The sequence below is a fragment of the Malus domestica genome, chromosome 06 (genome assembly GCF_042453785.1).
Source record: "Malus domestica chromosome 06, GDT2T_hap1".
Classification (NCBI taxonomy): domain Eukaryota; kingdom Viridiplantae; phylum Streptophyta; class Magnoliopsida; order Rosales; family Rosaceae; genus Malus; species Malus domestica.
In genome coordinates, this window is record NC_091666.1 from 23679275 (window position 1) to 23695329 (window position 16055).

The 16055-nt window shown below is 37.2% G+C and overlaps 1 protein-coding gene across 1 annotated transcript; it reads left to right on the forward strand.

Annotated features, from left to right (window-relative positions):
- Positions 1–12415: 12415 nt before the first annotated feature.
- LOC103437370 (nucleoside diphosphate kinase III, chloroplastic/mitochondrial-like) lies at positions 12416–15209 on the forward strand. The gene is made up of 7 exons (XM_008375837.4): positions 12416–12806; positions 13523–13660; positions 14139–14176; positions 14263–14313; positions 14420–14587; positions 14664–14776; positions 14895–15209. Exons 1-7 carry the CDS (start codon positions 12722–12724, stop codon positions 15016–15018), a joined length of 717 nt encoding a protein of 238 aa, XP_008374059.3. The 5' UTR covers positions 12416–12721; the 3' UTR covers positions 15019–15209.
- Positions 15210–16055: the final 846 nt, after the last annotated feature.

Consider the following 16055-nt stretch of genomic DNA (forward strand, 5'->3'; position numbering starts at 1 on the left):
TTGATTTGTGTTTTGGTTCTAATCAAGCAATTGTGGGTTCAACCTTTTTTTCACTCAAAAAAAGTATTATTTTTTTTATTTAATTATTTATTGGTTTAAAATATATTTTCCTTAACGGGTAACAAGTCGGGTCATATTACCCGTTAATATTATCGGGTCGATTTCGGGTCGGGTCATTTTACCCGTTTATTTTACCGGGTGTTACACGACACGACCTGTTAAGATATCGGGTATGACACGAAAATGACACGAACACGGGAAACACGACACGAATGCCAAGTCTACCCTTGATAACCACTAATCAAACTTTAATTAAATTAGCAGTTCATTATGAATATGTTACTCGGTATCTATATCTTTGAATTGATACATTTTGATGACTAAATGATCTTCGATTTGAATAATTTTTTTAATATAGATGATCTTGAAAAAAATATTAAAAAGTTTTATATTTTTTTTTTTTTTTGTCAAACGATAAATTTTGTTAGATTAGATGTTAGATTAGCCACCGACAGGGTTTGAACTCACGCTATCATGCAAGGGCTCACACATTTCCACCATTGTGGTAAAGAGCCACTTGCAAAGTTTTATTGTTCGATTAGAAAATTCTACAGTGAAGATACATTATTAGAAAGTAGATAAATGAGTTCATCCCAAAGAGAAAATGAAATATTACTCATATATTCTTGTATTAATTAATTAATAATTTAAAATAAAAAATTTGTTGTAGACATAATTTACTGAACAATTATGGAGGCCTTAGAGAGAGGGGTGCGGCAATAGGTAGAGAGAATGAAAGAGATGTGTAATTATGAGTGTGTATTATTTCACCCCATTGTGCCTTTATTTATAGTAGTAAGAAAGGTTAATTCCTTACCCTTTAGGATTACAACATTTAATAGGTAATCTACTCCTAATAGGAATATAAGATACATTCCCATATCTATTAGGATTTACACAATCACATTCCTATTCTAATAAGACTGCAACACTCCCCCATGAGTGTGTAAATACTCAAGTAAATGGCGCATTAAGTCTTCAGTGATGAAGCAAGTACAGTTGATGAAGTCGTCGGCTCAATGAGCGAATGCGAGTCTCATATCAACGGAAGCATGCATAAAAAAGGTAAAACTCACAAAACCTCACTATGGTAAAACCCAAGGTACGGAAAAACCTATAGTCTAAGGAGAAACGTGAGAAGTTGCATTAAGTCAAAACTATACGTCGTTTGGACGCAAGTAGAAGAGCTCATAAGGGTATGATCAGCCCAGAATGGGTGCCTTGTTAAAACCTAGTTAGGTAGCAAAAATCCAGTGGGAAAAATACTCCTAATCGTAGGGAAAAAAGTACATTAAGATCAAGTGAGTATACTTCTAGATACTCCATCTGAATTTGACATAACTTCCAAATGAGAACTACAAGCATTGCATATGAATAGTTAGGCATACCAATTCCTCAGACAAGCTTCTAGAAGGTTGACTTAGGCAGTGACGTCGTGTAGAGGTCGGCAAGGTTGTCTAGGATCGACTTGCATGACTTCAATCTCATGATGCTTTGCTGATGTAGATATGGACGCAATATGTCTTGGTGTTGACTTCGTTGATGTATCATGGCTTGGTCGGGTCGATGCATGCGGCATAATCTTCATGGATCGTCGTTGAGACTCAACGATGGATGAAAACACAACAAGTACTTCAAATATGCTCAACAAGAACTCCTAACCATGTTCACTTGTGGCATAGTGTAGTAAGGTAAGTCTTGGAATGATTCGAAGATTTCACAACTAAGGTCATATCATGGACCTCCAAGATATTGCGATACCCCTAACGGTAAAAACATGACCGTTTGGGGATTTTGCCTTGTGCGGGTTTAATAAGTAACCTGCGTCAGCATAACAAATAAGACAAGCATCATTTTGAGGATCATGGGGGTTGGATCCGCTAAGATGCGTTGGGATTTGCCTATGTAGTACCTTCAGGGTACGTCTTTAATACCAATTCAGTGGATACGTGTAGGCGTGGTGCTGCATCTTTACCAAGATCAACAGCGAATGAGATGTCCTATCTAAATACAATGATCTAAGTATAACGAAGCGCAAAGTTGAACTTTAGATATGGAATTTCGAATTCCATAACCTCTTTAAGGGTCTCATTTGCATATAACGTATGGACAATCAAAGGTATACTCAAAGGTAACACATTCAGGGTGTAGTTCAATTGGTAGACCAAAATAATGTCAGAACAATGCTTCAACTTCAGGTCAAGGCATAAATGAGTTTTCCTAAGATCCTTCATCTCAAATTCCATCTTCAAGTGCGAGGCAATTTTCTCAAGCTCTTCCAGAGTCTTAGTGAGATTCGTGTTAATGACATAAATTGTAACTCTAGCAATTTGGAATAAGACTTCATAGTTTAACACACAAGGACATAATTAATATCCCTGACCGATCAAATAATCACTTAGACATGTATACCACATCCGTCGGATTGTAAGTGAACGCCTCAAACAAGTTAAAATGGTGTTTTGTGGTTTTGGAACTATTTGAACCAGTCCATGTAATTCTTCGAGAACTTACATGTAAATCTCCGTATCTATATCCCCATGAAGAAACACTAACCACATTTCATAATGCTGCTATCAATCACAGAACGTTTGAGAGAAACCTTGCACCGTAAAGCGTGCATCATATCGTACTATTTCCATTCATCTCATAACGCTTCCTTTCCCACTTGTAATACAACAGGGTTAGCTTGGGTAGTGTATGAAAGACAGGTCCAATACACACTTTGGTAAAGAATTTGACCTGAATTGTAACTTTAATTGTCCAATCAGTTCTACGTTATCAATTAATCAACGGAACATGGTTCGATATCGTTGCTTTTCATTTATGTAGATAGCTACCATATAAGTGAAAACATCATCGATGATAATCTCATTTCAATTCCATTTAGCTCATCCAAACTAGTATACTGAACCAAGAACTTCAAGTATCAGGAGAAATCCAGATTAATCTCATGAAATGGAAATGATTTGAGACAGCGATCGAGTTTAGATTCATTGTTGTGCCGTATCTTCCTCTTCTAGGGAAGTGAATCATACGAACTGAATGATCTGTCGTGCTCTAGGCCAAGACCGATTGATTGGCTATCCGTCAGTGTACTGGACCGTCCAACAGGGGCGGCACACCCTTCAAGGATGTTGACTCAACTTCTGTTAAGTACGTATATCCTTACATGCATGTTTGCAGCTGGTATATGATCTCGTCATTTTAACTAGATCAGAGGAATGCATCTGGAGTAACATTCTGAAAACTAGAATTCATCGCACTTGCTTATCACACTTGTGCGGTATGGGGATCGAGATGAGACATAGTGGGCAACGTCCACGCAAATTCGCAATGTTCTACAGGAACGTTGACGTTCTTATCTCCCTCTAACGGTGGGAATATTGTCTCATTAAAGTGACAACCAACAAATAAGTGGTAAAGAGATCGCGTGCAAGGGCTCTAAGAGAGCAAAGGTGAAGGAGAATCATGATTGACAAAAGATACACATCATTCTTTGAGGACCCATAGTGGTACGTTGCGGTGGCTCAACTTTGCACATAGAATGCACACCCAAATGCGTAAATACGAAAATCGTCAAGTTCGTACCGAGTAACCAACTGTAACGTCATATAGGTTGGGTGGCAATGGGCCTCAAGGCGGACCAACATGAATGCGTACAAGTATTGCAAAGCCTTAGGCAGAAACCGAAAACTTGGTACGTTTACTAAAATTCGGCCAATCATTCAAATTGCACTTTATGATCACTAGGCGAGGCTATTTGGGGTGAATCATGGGAATTCGATGTTCAATTATAAACTCAAAATATATGCAATACTTTATCGAAAATCGTCAATATAAACTCTCTAGCATTATCCAGTCTCTCGGACCTTAAGGGATAAGTAGAGTGGTGAACCCTTAATCGGCCATGAGGTTTAGCAATAATGTGTGTGGACAAACATGTGACCAGTTTGTCGATTCATTGACCAAAAACCATAAGTATTTATATGGTCCACGTTTTGGTTGGATTAGTCCACATATATTCCCTTGAATCCACTTATGAAAAAGGGTGATTTCGTATCTTTGCAAGGAATGATGTAAAAAAAATCAATTCCCTAATGAGCATGTTTCATAAAGTGTGCTTTTAGGCACAAGATCCTTTCTTCAGATAAGGAGATGCGTTGTAGCATCGTTAATTAACCTAAGTGTCCCAAAAGTTCATGCTAAAGCAAGTAAACTGCTTAATCACCCGGCTTCAGGCCGGCCATATGTGTCGTGTGCCCCAGTTTGGAGACAACTTATTGGCCCCAAATCAAAGCTTTAGGCTCATTTGTGGAGGTGGTGCAAAGATATTTCACTCAATTTTCTTCAGTGGTTTCATTTATGATCATTGTCATCTCGAAATCCTTAAAAACTCAACGTCAAGGAGAATTTAAGGTCCCTTAAATGGTGATTCAGTACCATTCATACGACGAGGAGCGTGTCAATGCTCTTAATTAGGTTAGATATACCTGAAGTCGTTGTTAGAGATGTGATTTAGGTGTAAAGTTAGTGTGCGTAGTACGCATTCATCCAGACAACTAACTTTCCCACATTCCTACCTAATCACGTGTTTAACTGAATCGGTCACATGTATTAAGAAACATGATTCAATTAACTCATATTCGAGGACAATATCAATAAGATTATCCATAAGTAAAACATACACCAAACTTGAATCCAGGAACATGGAAAAATGTTCACAAAGTAAATAGTTTACTAAGGGGATTGGGCCAACAAGGCATCGATGTCAAAATTCTGCTCTTTCAACGATGTTCGGTGGAGCAAAATTAGTGGAGCAAAACTAGTCTCACATATTGACTACTAGAATGGTACTCCTTAACAACATTGGTAGGGGCACGAACAGGTGCATAACCAATGATCAATTCCATTAAGACGGAAGTAGATTCTGCAGGGTTGAGGTTTGGGAATATTATCCCTTATTTTTTAAGTTTTAGGTCTTAGGTGCCAAGGATCACGCTTTGGGCATGATGCCGCACCTTGGCATACCTTGATTCTACCATATGTTTGTGGCACTAATCAGATTCCAGAATGTGGTAAACTTCTGTTTTCTACATTGTTGCGTCATTGGCGAGTTAGAAACATGGAAGGATAAGAAAAGTATTCTCTAGTCAAAATTCAATCGGATTTATAAACTTCATAATTCTACTCATTCATGGACGTAATCATGGTTTGCTTCAGGCAATGTTTTTCATGATTAGACGGTCCATAGAAGCAAGCCAAAAAGCCATGGAATCCTCATTCGGGAGGTATTTCCATTTGTAATGCTTTGAGCATAAGTCTTCGAATGAAGATCATGGTGAATGCTTATTCAGCTCTTCTATACCATTGTTGGCTTCAATGGTTTCTCAGCTTCTTGATAGATAAGTGGAGATTCATGTCTTATACCCCACTTAAAGTGGTTTCTATTAGAAACGTCCAAATAAGAGAAATCGAACTTGTGACTGTTCGACAATCCATTGAATTTGGAGAGAATAAGATTGTGATTGGTGCTATGGGAATGGATCATCCATAAGCATCAAAGTTAGAACATTCAAGTTCGAAGACATGGTTTTCATGAAAATACGTCGGGTTTTCATGGGTGTATTGTTTTATGAAATCTTCGGGTTTCAAAGGTACTAAATTTGAAACTATAGGTTCAATTTAGTTTATGAATATTTAGTTCATAAAGGAGAGGTTCATGTAAGAACACAGAATGTAATATGTTGATTTAAGTGTAGTGGATTTAAGGTTCTTTGGGAACTCAAGTGTGAGAGCTTCGTTACTACGAAAGTATGTGACGGTTCAAAGTATAAAAATAAATTATTGAATCGTTAATGTCCAAAAGTGATATTCATGTCAATAATTTTGGATTCATTATCAGATTAATGGACTGCAAGTCACTTTTAATTAATTCAATAGATCGGGACCATTCAGGGTCGATCGTAGAAGCAAAGTAATAAAATTTGTCTAGGCCCATATTATTTAATGTTGGCTGCAGGCCATACAAAATAAAAAATAAAAAAATAAGGCCCATGTTGGGCACGGTTTGGCTGCATTGAGCAGCCCAATAACAAGCAAAGCAAGCTGAATGCTTGTTGCAGTGTGACAGGCCGAGGAAAGGAGTAGCCCAAGGCAAGCTGGCATGCGGACTAAAACAAGCGGAAGCCCAAATTGGCTTTGGTTTGTGAAAAAAAAAAAAACACATCCCAGCCTTTGGATGTGGACCGAGCGAGAATAAGGCCCAAAAAGGAAAAAGGTCGGCTGTTGGCCTGTTGCTGAGCAGTGCAGGCTTGGCCCCGCGGCTTTAGGCCGCTACTCAACCAATTGTTCCTTTTTTTTTTTCGCTTATGCTTTTAACAGATTTTAGGGTTTTCAGAACCCAAAAAAACTCATGCTTCTATTTTATTTAGATTCTTTGACTCACAAATTCCATATAGTAAAATTGCGTATTGCATGAAACAAATATATATATTGACAAATATATAAACATATACAATATATATATATATATATATATATCGGAAGGAAAATATAAACATAGGAGGTTCATGCATCATGGGAATGTTTTCATGCTTCAAGGTTGTTTAAAATATTTTATTTTATTTTAAGCGTACATGATTGGCAGAAAACAACATAAGCCTTTGAATTTGTAGAAGATACTTCTCGAAAGCCGGAATTGCATCTCCAATGCGTTGTATCACGTTCAATAGAGAAAAATTAAATTGAATCAATAGCATGTATTTCAATTCAAAATAATAAATTAATCATAAAAAATGATTAAAAAGTAATACTCCCCTAATTGAGAATAAACTCTCTTTAGCGTAACGTTAAGAGTGTTGATAACGTGTTGTAGGCATAATTTACTGAACAATTATGGAGGCCTTAGAGAGAGGGTGCGGCAATAGGTAGAGAGAATGAGAGAGATGTGTAATTGTGGATGTGAGTTATTCCACCTCATTGTGCCTTTATTTATAGTAGTAGGAAATGTTAATTCCTTAACCTTTAGGATTAGAACATTTAATAGGTAATCTACTTCTAATAGGAATATAAGATACATTTTCATATCTACTAGAATTTACACAATCACATTCCTATTCTAATAGGACTGCAACAAATTAACTTTTGTTTGATAACTATTTTCAGTTTTCAGTTTTAAAAATTGAAAATGAGTTTTTAAAATTTGGCCTTAAGTTTTCACTTTTTTTTATAACTGAAAATAGTTATCAAACAAGATTTCAATTTTCAAAAAAGTAAAAAATGAAAACGAAATAATTATCAAACATAAAGTAGTGGCGCTTAGGAATCATTTTTGTTTATCTAGTGTTGTGTTTTTTTTACAAAAAAAAATCATTTTGGTTTTGGTCCCTAATCAACTCAATTATTAGATTGAAATCTTATTATTTTTTATTTTTTGATCAAAGTCCTTTGACTTTATACACCTCAGCAGTTTAGTATTACTATATTTCCATGTCATCTTTTTGATATCTTAAATAAAAACTGTAATTTAAAATATTGATTGCAATCCAACATTTAAGGGATTTAAATCCAAGAATTTATGTAATTCAAAATCCTAGTATTATGAGATTCAATCAATCGATCAAGTCTAAAAGAAATTTTAAATTTTAAAAATTCAAAAATTTATGGGATCATATATGCATAAATCTCACGAATTATGTGTTAGATCCCACATTGTCCAGGGGAATGGATCATTTATGCCTTAAATGTACATACCCACCTCCAATTAGCACGAGGCATTTTGGGAGTTCATTGGCTTCGGGTTCCATCGAAACTCCAAAGTTAAGCAAGTTCGTGCGAGAGCAATCCCATGATGGGTGACCCACTAGGAAGTTCTCGTGTGAGTTCCCTGAAACAAAATCATGAGGGCATGGTTGATGCCCAAAGACGACAATATCGTGCTACGGTGGAGTCGAGCCTGGGATGTGGTGGGAGCCCGGGGCGGGATGTGACATTATGAGACTTAAAAATTTAAAAAAAATAAACAATTTCTACAATAAAAATTCATGCACACTGCACATATTTTTGTGAATTTTATTGAGTAGTAGTATCCCATCCCAAACTGGTTCTGCCGTAGCATAATATTGTCCGCTTTGGGCTTACCATTCCCTCACGGTTTTGTTTCTGGGAACTCACACGAGAACTTCCCAATGGGTCACCCATCCTAGGAATGCTCTCGCCCGAACTCACTTAACTTCGAAGTTTCGATGAAACCCAAAGTCAATGAGTTCCCAAAGGGCCTCGTGCTATATGAAGTGGGCATGTACATATAATGCATATCACCCCCTCTTCGTTGGTCGATATGGGATGTTACAATCCATCCCCCTTAGAGGCCCGACATCCTCGTTGGCACACTCGCACCGAACGGCAAAATGGCTCTGATACCAAATTGTCACATCCCAAACTGGTTCATCCATAACACGATATTGTTCGCTTTGGGCTTACCATTCCCTCACAGTTTTGTTTCTGGGAACTCACACAAGAACTTCCCAGTGAGTCACCCATCCTAGAAATGCTCTCGCCCGAAGTCGCTTAACTTCGGAGTTCCGATGAATCCCGACGCTAGTGAGTTCCCAAAAGACATTGTGCTATATGGAGGTGGGCATGTACATATAAGGCACATCACTCCCCCTCTCTTTTGGTTGATGTGGGATGTTACAATGAATGGTATTAGAGCCACTTTGCTGTTCTGTGCGAATATGCCAGTGAGGAGGCCAGGTTCTCCTTAAGTGGGGTGGATTATAAGATCCCATCGATCAACGGAAAGGGGGTGATGTACCTTATATGTACATACTCCCCTTCCTCTAGCATGATGCCTTTTGGAACTCTGAACTTAAGCGAGTTCGGGCGAGAGTATTCTTATGATGGGTAACCTACTAGGAAGTTCTCGTATGAGTTTCCAGAAACAAAACAGTGGGGGAGTGGTTGGAGCCCAAAACGGACAATATCATGCTATGGCGAAGTCAAGACTGAGATGTGACAAGTATTAAGGGAAATAATGTACCCCATAAATTCATATACAAAAGCAGTGTACCCACGAAATTAGACCAAAAATAATGTATGTACCCATAACATAAATAGCATCTGGGTACATAACAAATTTACAAGAAAACTCATGGGTACATTTAAAAACTCAAGGAAAAGAATGTGCATCATGCCACATTGTTTTATAGACATGCATATGTGGGTGCATAAAATGCAGCAACCTTATAAACCATTTTACATAATATTCTCCGAAAACTTTGTACCCATATATTTATGTAAAACGAATTTGAACCAACCAAAACATATCATAGCAATAGATATATTAGAACGAAACATGTAGATTAAAAATGTACCCATGGATATAAGTGTAGTCAACCAGACATTGAATAATCAAGACTAATATATAATAATAAAAGAAAAAGAAAAAAATATAAAGAACAAAAGAAGATGACTTCAGAATGGGGTACAGTTTTCACATAGCCCTCTCACTCTACAGTCTTTGCATGTTTGAATCAACCAGATTCCTTGAGAAAACGATGCCTGCATTGCCTTGCCTATGCCACACAAATCTCATAAGCCGATAAAACCATTGATTCTAATTTGTATTTTAATCACAATAGGTTTATTCAACATATATGCATTGGATCAGTTCAGGAATGGAGGAAAAAAATGGAGAAAATTGGGTTGGGGGTGTTGTAGATTCCGGATGTGCGCATAAGGGAAGAAGAAGAGAGGAGTTCAAATGGATTTTCCTTGTTTTTAACTTACTCATATAGTTTATTTTGCCTTAAATGCACAAAGGGATAAGATTTCATTTATGATGATGTGTAATATTTTAAATACTAAAATGATGACATGGAATAATTCAAAGGACCTTGATCTAAAATAGAAAAATAATAAGGTTTCAATCAATGTAATATGAAAATAAGGGATGGGAACCTAATTTTTCCTATAAAAAAACTCGCCTCGGGGGGCACCTGGGCGGCATTGGAGGCGAGGTGGCTGGATTTTCGCCTCTATTTTGTGGGAGGTAGCGTTGGGGCGCACCTAGGCAACTGAGGCGCACCCAGGCGTTCAACTTGGGGTTTTTTTTTCTTCTGAGATGCCTGTTTTTGAAATGCATGAGACAATGCCATTCTAATTTCAATGAAGAAGAAAGTGAGAGTTTCGCTCTCCAAATCCTACGTGACAAAGTCTAACTCTAACTCTTTTTTATTTTTATTTTAATGTTAATTGTTGCATGTTCAGGTTCGCCACCTAGCATTTTAATTAGCAAAACTTTATTTCTTGTCCCGAAGTCTCACACCTCAAGACTTTCACTTAGGTGGAGCTATCCATGGAGCGCCACACATACACCTTCACCTTTTAAGACATTGATCTAGGACAACTAGTGTACTGCATATTTCTCTTATCCAAATTTCAACTTGAATTACGATTATTTACTTGTATTTGGTCATATGGGCTGCTAATAAACTTATTGGTAAAAAAACCATTACCTGAAATTGTAAAATCAATATTAAACTAACTGAAGAAGTATCATGTGTTTTTTTATGCATGGACAGTGGTAAAATATATATATATATATATATATATATATATCATATCTAGAACCTCAAATATAAAAAACATGAATTAAATCATTTGAGTCACGTCTTTTCATTGAACAACGTTACATATTGAATGCCTTAAAAACAACAATTATTAGCAAATATTTACTTTTGATATGATGTCGCACCTTACTTTACTCATACCAAATATAAGTAGAATAACTTATATGAAAAAAGTTCATTCGTTATGTAGCGCCTTTTGTCCACTAATACATATTTGTGTGCAATTTTTTCTCCACATGATAATGAATTATTAAATCGAGATGTCACGTAACAATGAGCTTATCTTGTGTAAGTTGCTCTCACACAGTATAGAAGCCCACTGCCACCTAAATGGGCCAATTGCTTCCAATTGTAAACCGGTCGATGGCTCTTACGCATTGTATCGTATTCGCATCCGTGTTGACATTCGTTCCTCATACTATGGAACAGGTACACCCACTATGTGACATTTTCTGTCCAATAATACATGATCATGTTTTTTTTCTTTTTCACATAACAATATATTATTAAATAAAAACGTTATGTGACAGTAAACTCATTTTAATGTAAAACATATTAGAGAAGCCCACGTCCACCTAAATGGGCCAATTCCTTCCAATTGTAAACCGTTAGGGGGCGTTTGTTTACCCTCACTAAGTGGGACTGCACTAGACTAGATTAGGTGTTAGTGTAGTCCCATGTTTGTTAGAGGAAGGGACTAGCTTTAGTGGGATTAAACCTCATTCGCCTCGACTACGGGGCTCGCTAGATAGTCTTAGCAAGACCTTCCAAATACCACTGGATTGCTTAGACCGTTACTCTGCTCGACTCCTCACCGCTCTGCTCGACTCCTCATCCTACTCGACAACCTCGCCGGACCATCCCAAGACCACCGCCGCGTACTCGTAAATCACGGCTTCCTCTGCAACTTTCTTTTCTTAGTTACTCCGCGCGTCGTCTCCCCCTGCTTCGCCGCTCTCATTTACTTCTTCCTCACTGCCTTGCACATCAAAAAACCCAAAACATCCAACCCCAGAATTCGAAACAAAAAACAGAAAAAAAATTTCATCCATGTACTTGTCCGGCTTCCCATTGTGCAAGATCCTAGTGAACCCGCCCATCTCTGAACCAGGTTCGTTTTGAAACTTCTTGAACCAAAAGTACATGATCATGCACTGCCACGTGTTGTAGACGGAGTCGGAGGCTGTCACCGTCGTGTGAAACAGTCACCTGGAGCTCCCTGATTTGCCTTGCGATCTGTGCATTGGCATTTGGATGATGGAGTCCACTGCAATCGACGATGATGATCTCGACAGACCGGGAAAGTCCTGCTGGAGTGGTGAATTGGCTGAGATGATGATGACGCTGGAACAAGATATGCAACTAGAAAATTTACTAAATCGTTATTCCTCTGAAACCCAGTCGCTCCATCAGCCGCACATCAGTCATTCCAGCACCTCCAAAATCCAAATCACGCCATGGGCACTGTTGATTGTATGATTTGTTTGTTTTGCTTGGCTATGAGAGGGTAAGCTTTTATAGACGGCGACTGGGATGAGCATCAGTACTTTCTATTCTAAGAGGGAGAAAGAGGAAGTGAAGAAAAAAATGTAATGGCAGAAGATATTTTTATAATATAATTGTTATTTTGTTATTTTTATAATTTGAAAGTGAATTAAAAATAATAATAAAATATTATGGGTCTTAAAAATATTTTAGTTTGTAGTTTAGTCCGACACTACACCAAACGTTTCATTAAGTTAGTCCAGCTTAACCTAATCTAAGCCAATCCAATTTAACTTAATCTAAACCAGTCCAGTTTAATTCCTGTTATTAGTCCAATCCGATACAATCCGGTAGAACAAACGTAGTGGCGTAAAAGGCTTTTACGCATCGTATCATATTCGCGTCCGCACTGGCATTCGTTCCTCATTCTTCGGATAGGTTTTTTGACTTAACCACAAGCTAAAAGCTCTCTCACTCCCTCACCCGCCCCCTCTCATCTCTCTCTCTCTCATTCTCTCTCTGATCAGAACTGAACCGAGAAGATGAGGTCTCAGATTTGCAGATCCGCTTCCAGAGCTGCGAGGTCCGTCCTCTCTGCTCCCAAGGCCTCCTCCCGCTCCTACTCCGGTAACGTTTCATCTCCCTTCTGTTTTTTCACCTATTGTTTTCAGCATTGACTTCTCCGTGTTCATTAAGTTTCAGCTTTCTACTATATTGATTTCGATCAAATGTTTGATTCTCACAAATTCGGAACGCGATCGACGATCTACGTCATGAATCGCCATCTGTTTGTTTTCATGGAAAATGAATAAGAATTCGAGTTTGACCGAGAAATGACTGGATTCTTTCTAGTTATTGGATTGTTTGGATGGTTCAACTTTGTTTACCTTTCCATGAATTGATTTATCGTCAAAAACAGTAAAAAAATGAAATATTTCTTACATGAATCATTGCTTTTGTCTCCTTGTTTTGGGAAATAATTATTGGGATTTTCTTTGCTTCTTTGATTTGATCTGTCGTCTCTGGATTTGACATGGATGATCCACTTAGTGGGACATCGATGTTGTGCGACTCACCTACCGACAGTTGATGTACTGATTGTTTGATTTTTGATTCCATGATTGATAAGTAGGAATGCATCTGAAATCAGTGACTATTCCTATCAACTGTTGTACATATAAAGGTCGTGGCTTTGTATGCGTTACGTTAGGCTTTTCCGACATAAAAAATCAGTGATTATTTCACTTGTTTATTGTAAAAATTAGGATGATGCTTGTGTTTGTGTAAATCGGAATGCAAGTTTTTTTTCTTTTTTATCGTGTACCATGTCATCCGCATTGCAGAAGGGCGAGCTGTAGCTACCGCAGCAGCAGTAGCGTTGGGCTCGAAGGCTCCTTTCTTTGCTTCAAGTTTTGGAAGAGCTGGTTCTGACAGTGCATCTAAAAGATGGATTTCTGGAGCCCTTGCCGTTCCTGCAGCAGGTATAGCGGAATAAAACTCTATTTCATGCGTATCTGGTCTCCTAATACAATTAATCGTGTTTTTTAGATTGTTAGATCTTGTTTCAAAAGTGTGACCTCTGTTTGCGTTGCTGTATAAACATTTAGAAGGACATAATGTAGAAGTAGAAGTACAGTACTTTATCTTTAAAATGTGATGTCGATTAATTTGGGTCCGAGTGAAGAATGGCCTTGTCCCTTGCCCAAGTTTTAGAATTGTGGCTTCCGGATCCTCTTCAACAACAATTAAACTGTGCTTAAGCACAGTAATGGGTTGGAATTGTTTAGCTTGGGATGTGTTCTTGACTTGACTTTCTTCCTTAATTTCTTCCAACCTGACATTATACATGAACCGCCAAAGATATGTTACCTACTGTCAAAACTCTGCACTCATCAAATTTTAGTCTCTACAAACTAAATCCTAACACATCCTTTGTTTTCTTTTCTCTGATCTCTCTAGCTTACATGCTCGTCGACCAGGAGGTTCATGCTGCAGAGGTACTTTGGATACTTTCTGTGCCATTTTTTCTCACTGTTAATACTTCTTTTTATTCTAGTTATTTACAAATTGTTCATTCAATCAGTTGGAACGCACTTTCATTGCTATCAAGCCAGATGGAGTTCAAAGAGGACTGGTAAGTTAACTGTCCGACCTAAGATTTTGTTCGCTGAAGCATGTGCTATGGCTAGCATGATATGTTTCATACCTTTTTTGTGCTAAGCCTTTTTTTTTTTTTCCAGATTGCAGAAATCATATCTCGATTTGAGCGGAAAGGTTTTAAACTTGTAGGCATTAAAGTGGTTGTTCCTACAAAGGATTTTGCGCAAAAGCATTATCATGATCTGAAGGAGAGACCATTCTTTAGCGGCCTCTGCGACTTCCTTAGTTCCGGCCCTGTCATTGCAATGGTTAGTAGGACTATCATACGCTTGAATAGGGCAATATCCTTTCATCTCGCCAATCTCATATTCCTAACAATTGCAGGTTTGGGAAGGAGAGGGTGTGATCAAGTACGGTAGAAAACTTATTGGAGCTACAGACCCCCAAAAATCAGAACCCGGAACTATCAGAGGCGATCTAGCTGTTGTTGTCGGAAGGTAATAGCTTGATCTTGATAACTTTATCGCATTGGTACTTACCTTTTATCTTATATTTAGTTTTCAATCTCTGTATTGTTCACTCCGAGTCTAACTTTGATACCACAATGCCATGCAGAAACATCATCCACGGCAGCGATGGTCCGGAGACTGCCAAGGATGAAATCAACTTGTGGTTTAAACCAAATGAGTTGGTTAGTTACACCAGCAACCAAGAGAAGTGGATCTATGGAGAAAACTAATCAAAGTTTTTGTTTTCCTTGATGTTCCGGCAATGTAGGTCTTCCCCATGAAGCGTGGGGCGAAAGTAAAGATTATTGTTAGAATAAAACCAATTTCAATTGGAGGTGAGTGAAATCATTCGCTGCTGTTTAGTACTCTATTCAATAAAATTCTTCGCTGTTTTCTAATAATAAGCATGATATTTACAACAGTTTTGTATTTTTATTATATTGGTAAGTAACACATTAGCGGGATGGATGAAAATTTTGAAGCTCAATATTGTTTTGATTTTAATTGATAATATTGGCAGGTAACATTTCATTATCATTGTAAATTTAGGTTTCCTTGTCGAAACAAATTTAGGTTTTATGTATTTAATGTTTTAAAAAAATGAAAACTAATATTATGTTTGGACGAGAGAAATAAACTTGGAATTTAGGTAAAAGTTAGAATTTATAAATTTACATGCACAAGTTCCCTTGTTTAGATTCATAAACATAGAAATTTAGGAATCCGTGGAAAAAAAAAACTTGGAATTTGGAACCTTTAATTCCTAAGTTTAAATTCCATGTAAATAGGCGTCATTACCCAATTTCTATGATTGACAGTTTAGAAATAACAAATTCCTTATTCAATTCTATTATTCTTTCACACTATGTTTGGATGAAGAAATTTAAAATTAATAAGGAATTTTAAAATAACGGAAATTGAAATGAGAGAATTTTATTTTCTAGATTTTGTGAATGTTCTTGTTTGATTAACCTAAAAGAACAATAACCAAACAAGAAGAGTGACAAATTCTAAAAAAAAAATAAAATCTCGTCATTTTAAAATTTTTTAGTAATTTTAAATTTCTTCCCAAAGTGTAAGAGAAAAGAGAAAAAAGAAAAAAGGCCCAGCAAATACTTATTTTATTAACATCTCATATATTGTTGATTAAACCCCACATATTTAATACACCTCATATTTGCTTTTTCAATTAAAAATAATCTTAATACACCCCACATATTTTCTCATAATACCCTTACACCACATTCTCATACACCTAATATTTCCT

Excerpts from the sequence above, each read along its gene's own strand:
- LOC103437370 (XM_008375837.4), top strand. The coding sequence starts at position 12,722 with ATGAGGTCTCAGATTTGCAGATCCGCTTCCAGAGCTGCGAGGTCCGTC. Across the intron at positions 14,177-14,262 it reads AGGAGGTTCATGCTGCAGAG|TTGGAACGCACTTTCATTGC; the intron begins GTACTTTGGATA and ends TCATTCAATCAG. Across the intron at positions 14,777-14,894 it reads CTAGCTGTTGTTGTCGGAAG|AAACATCATCCACGGCAGCG; the intron begins GTAATAGCTTGA and ends AATGCCATGCAG.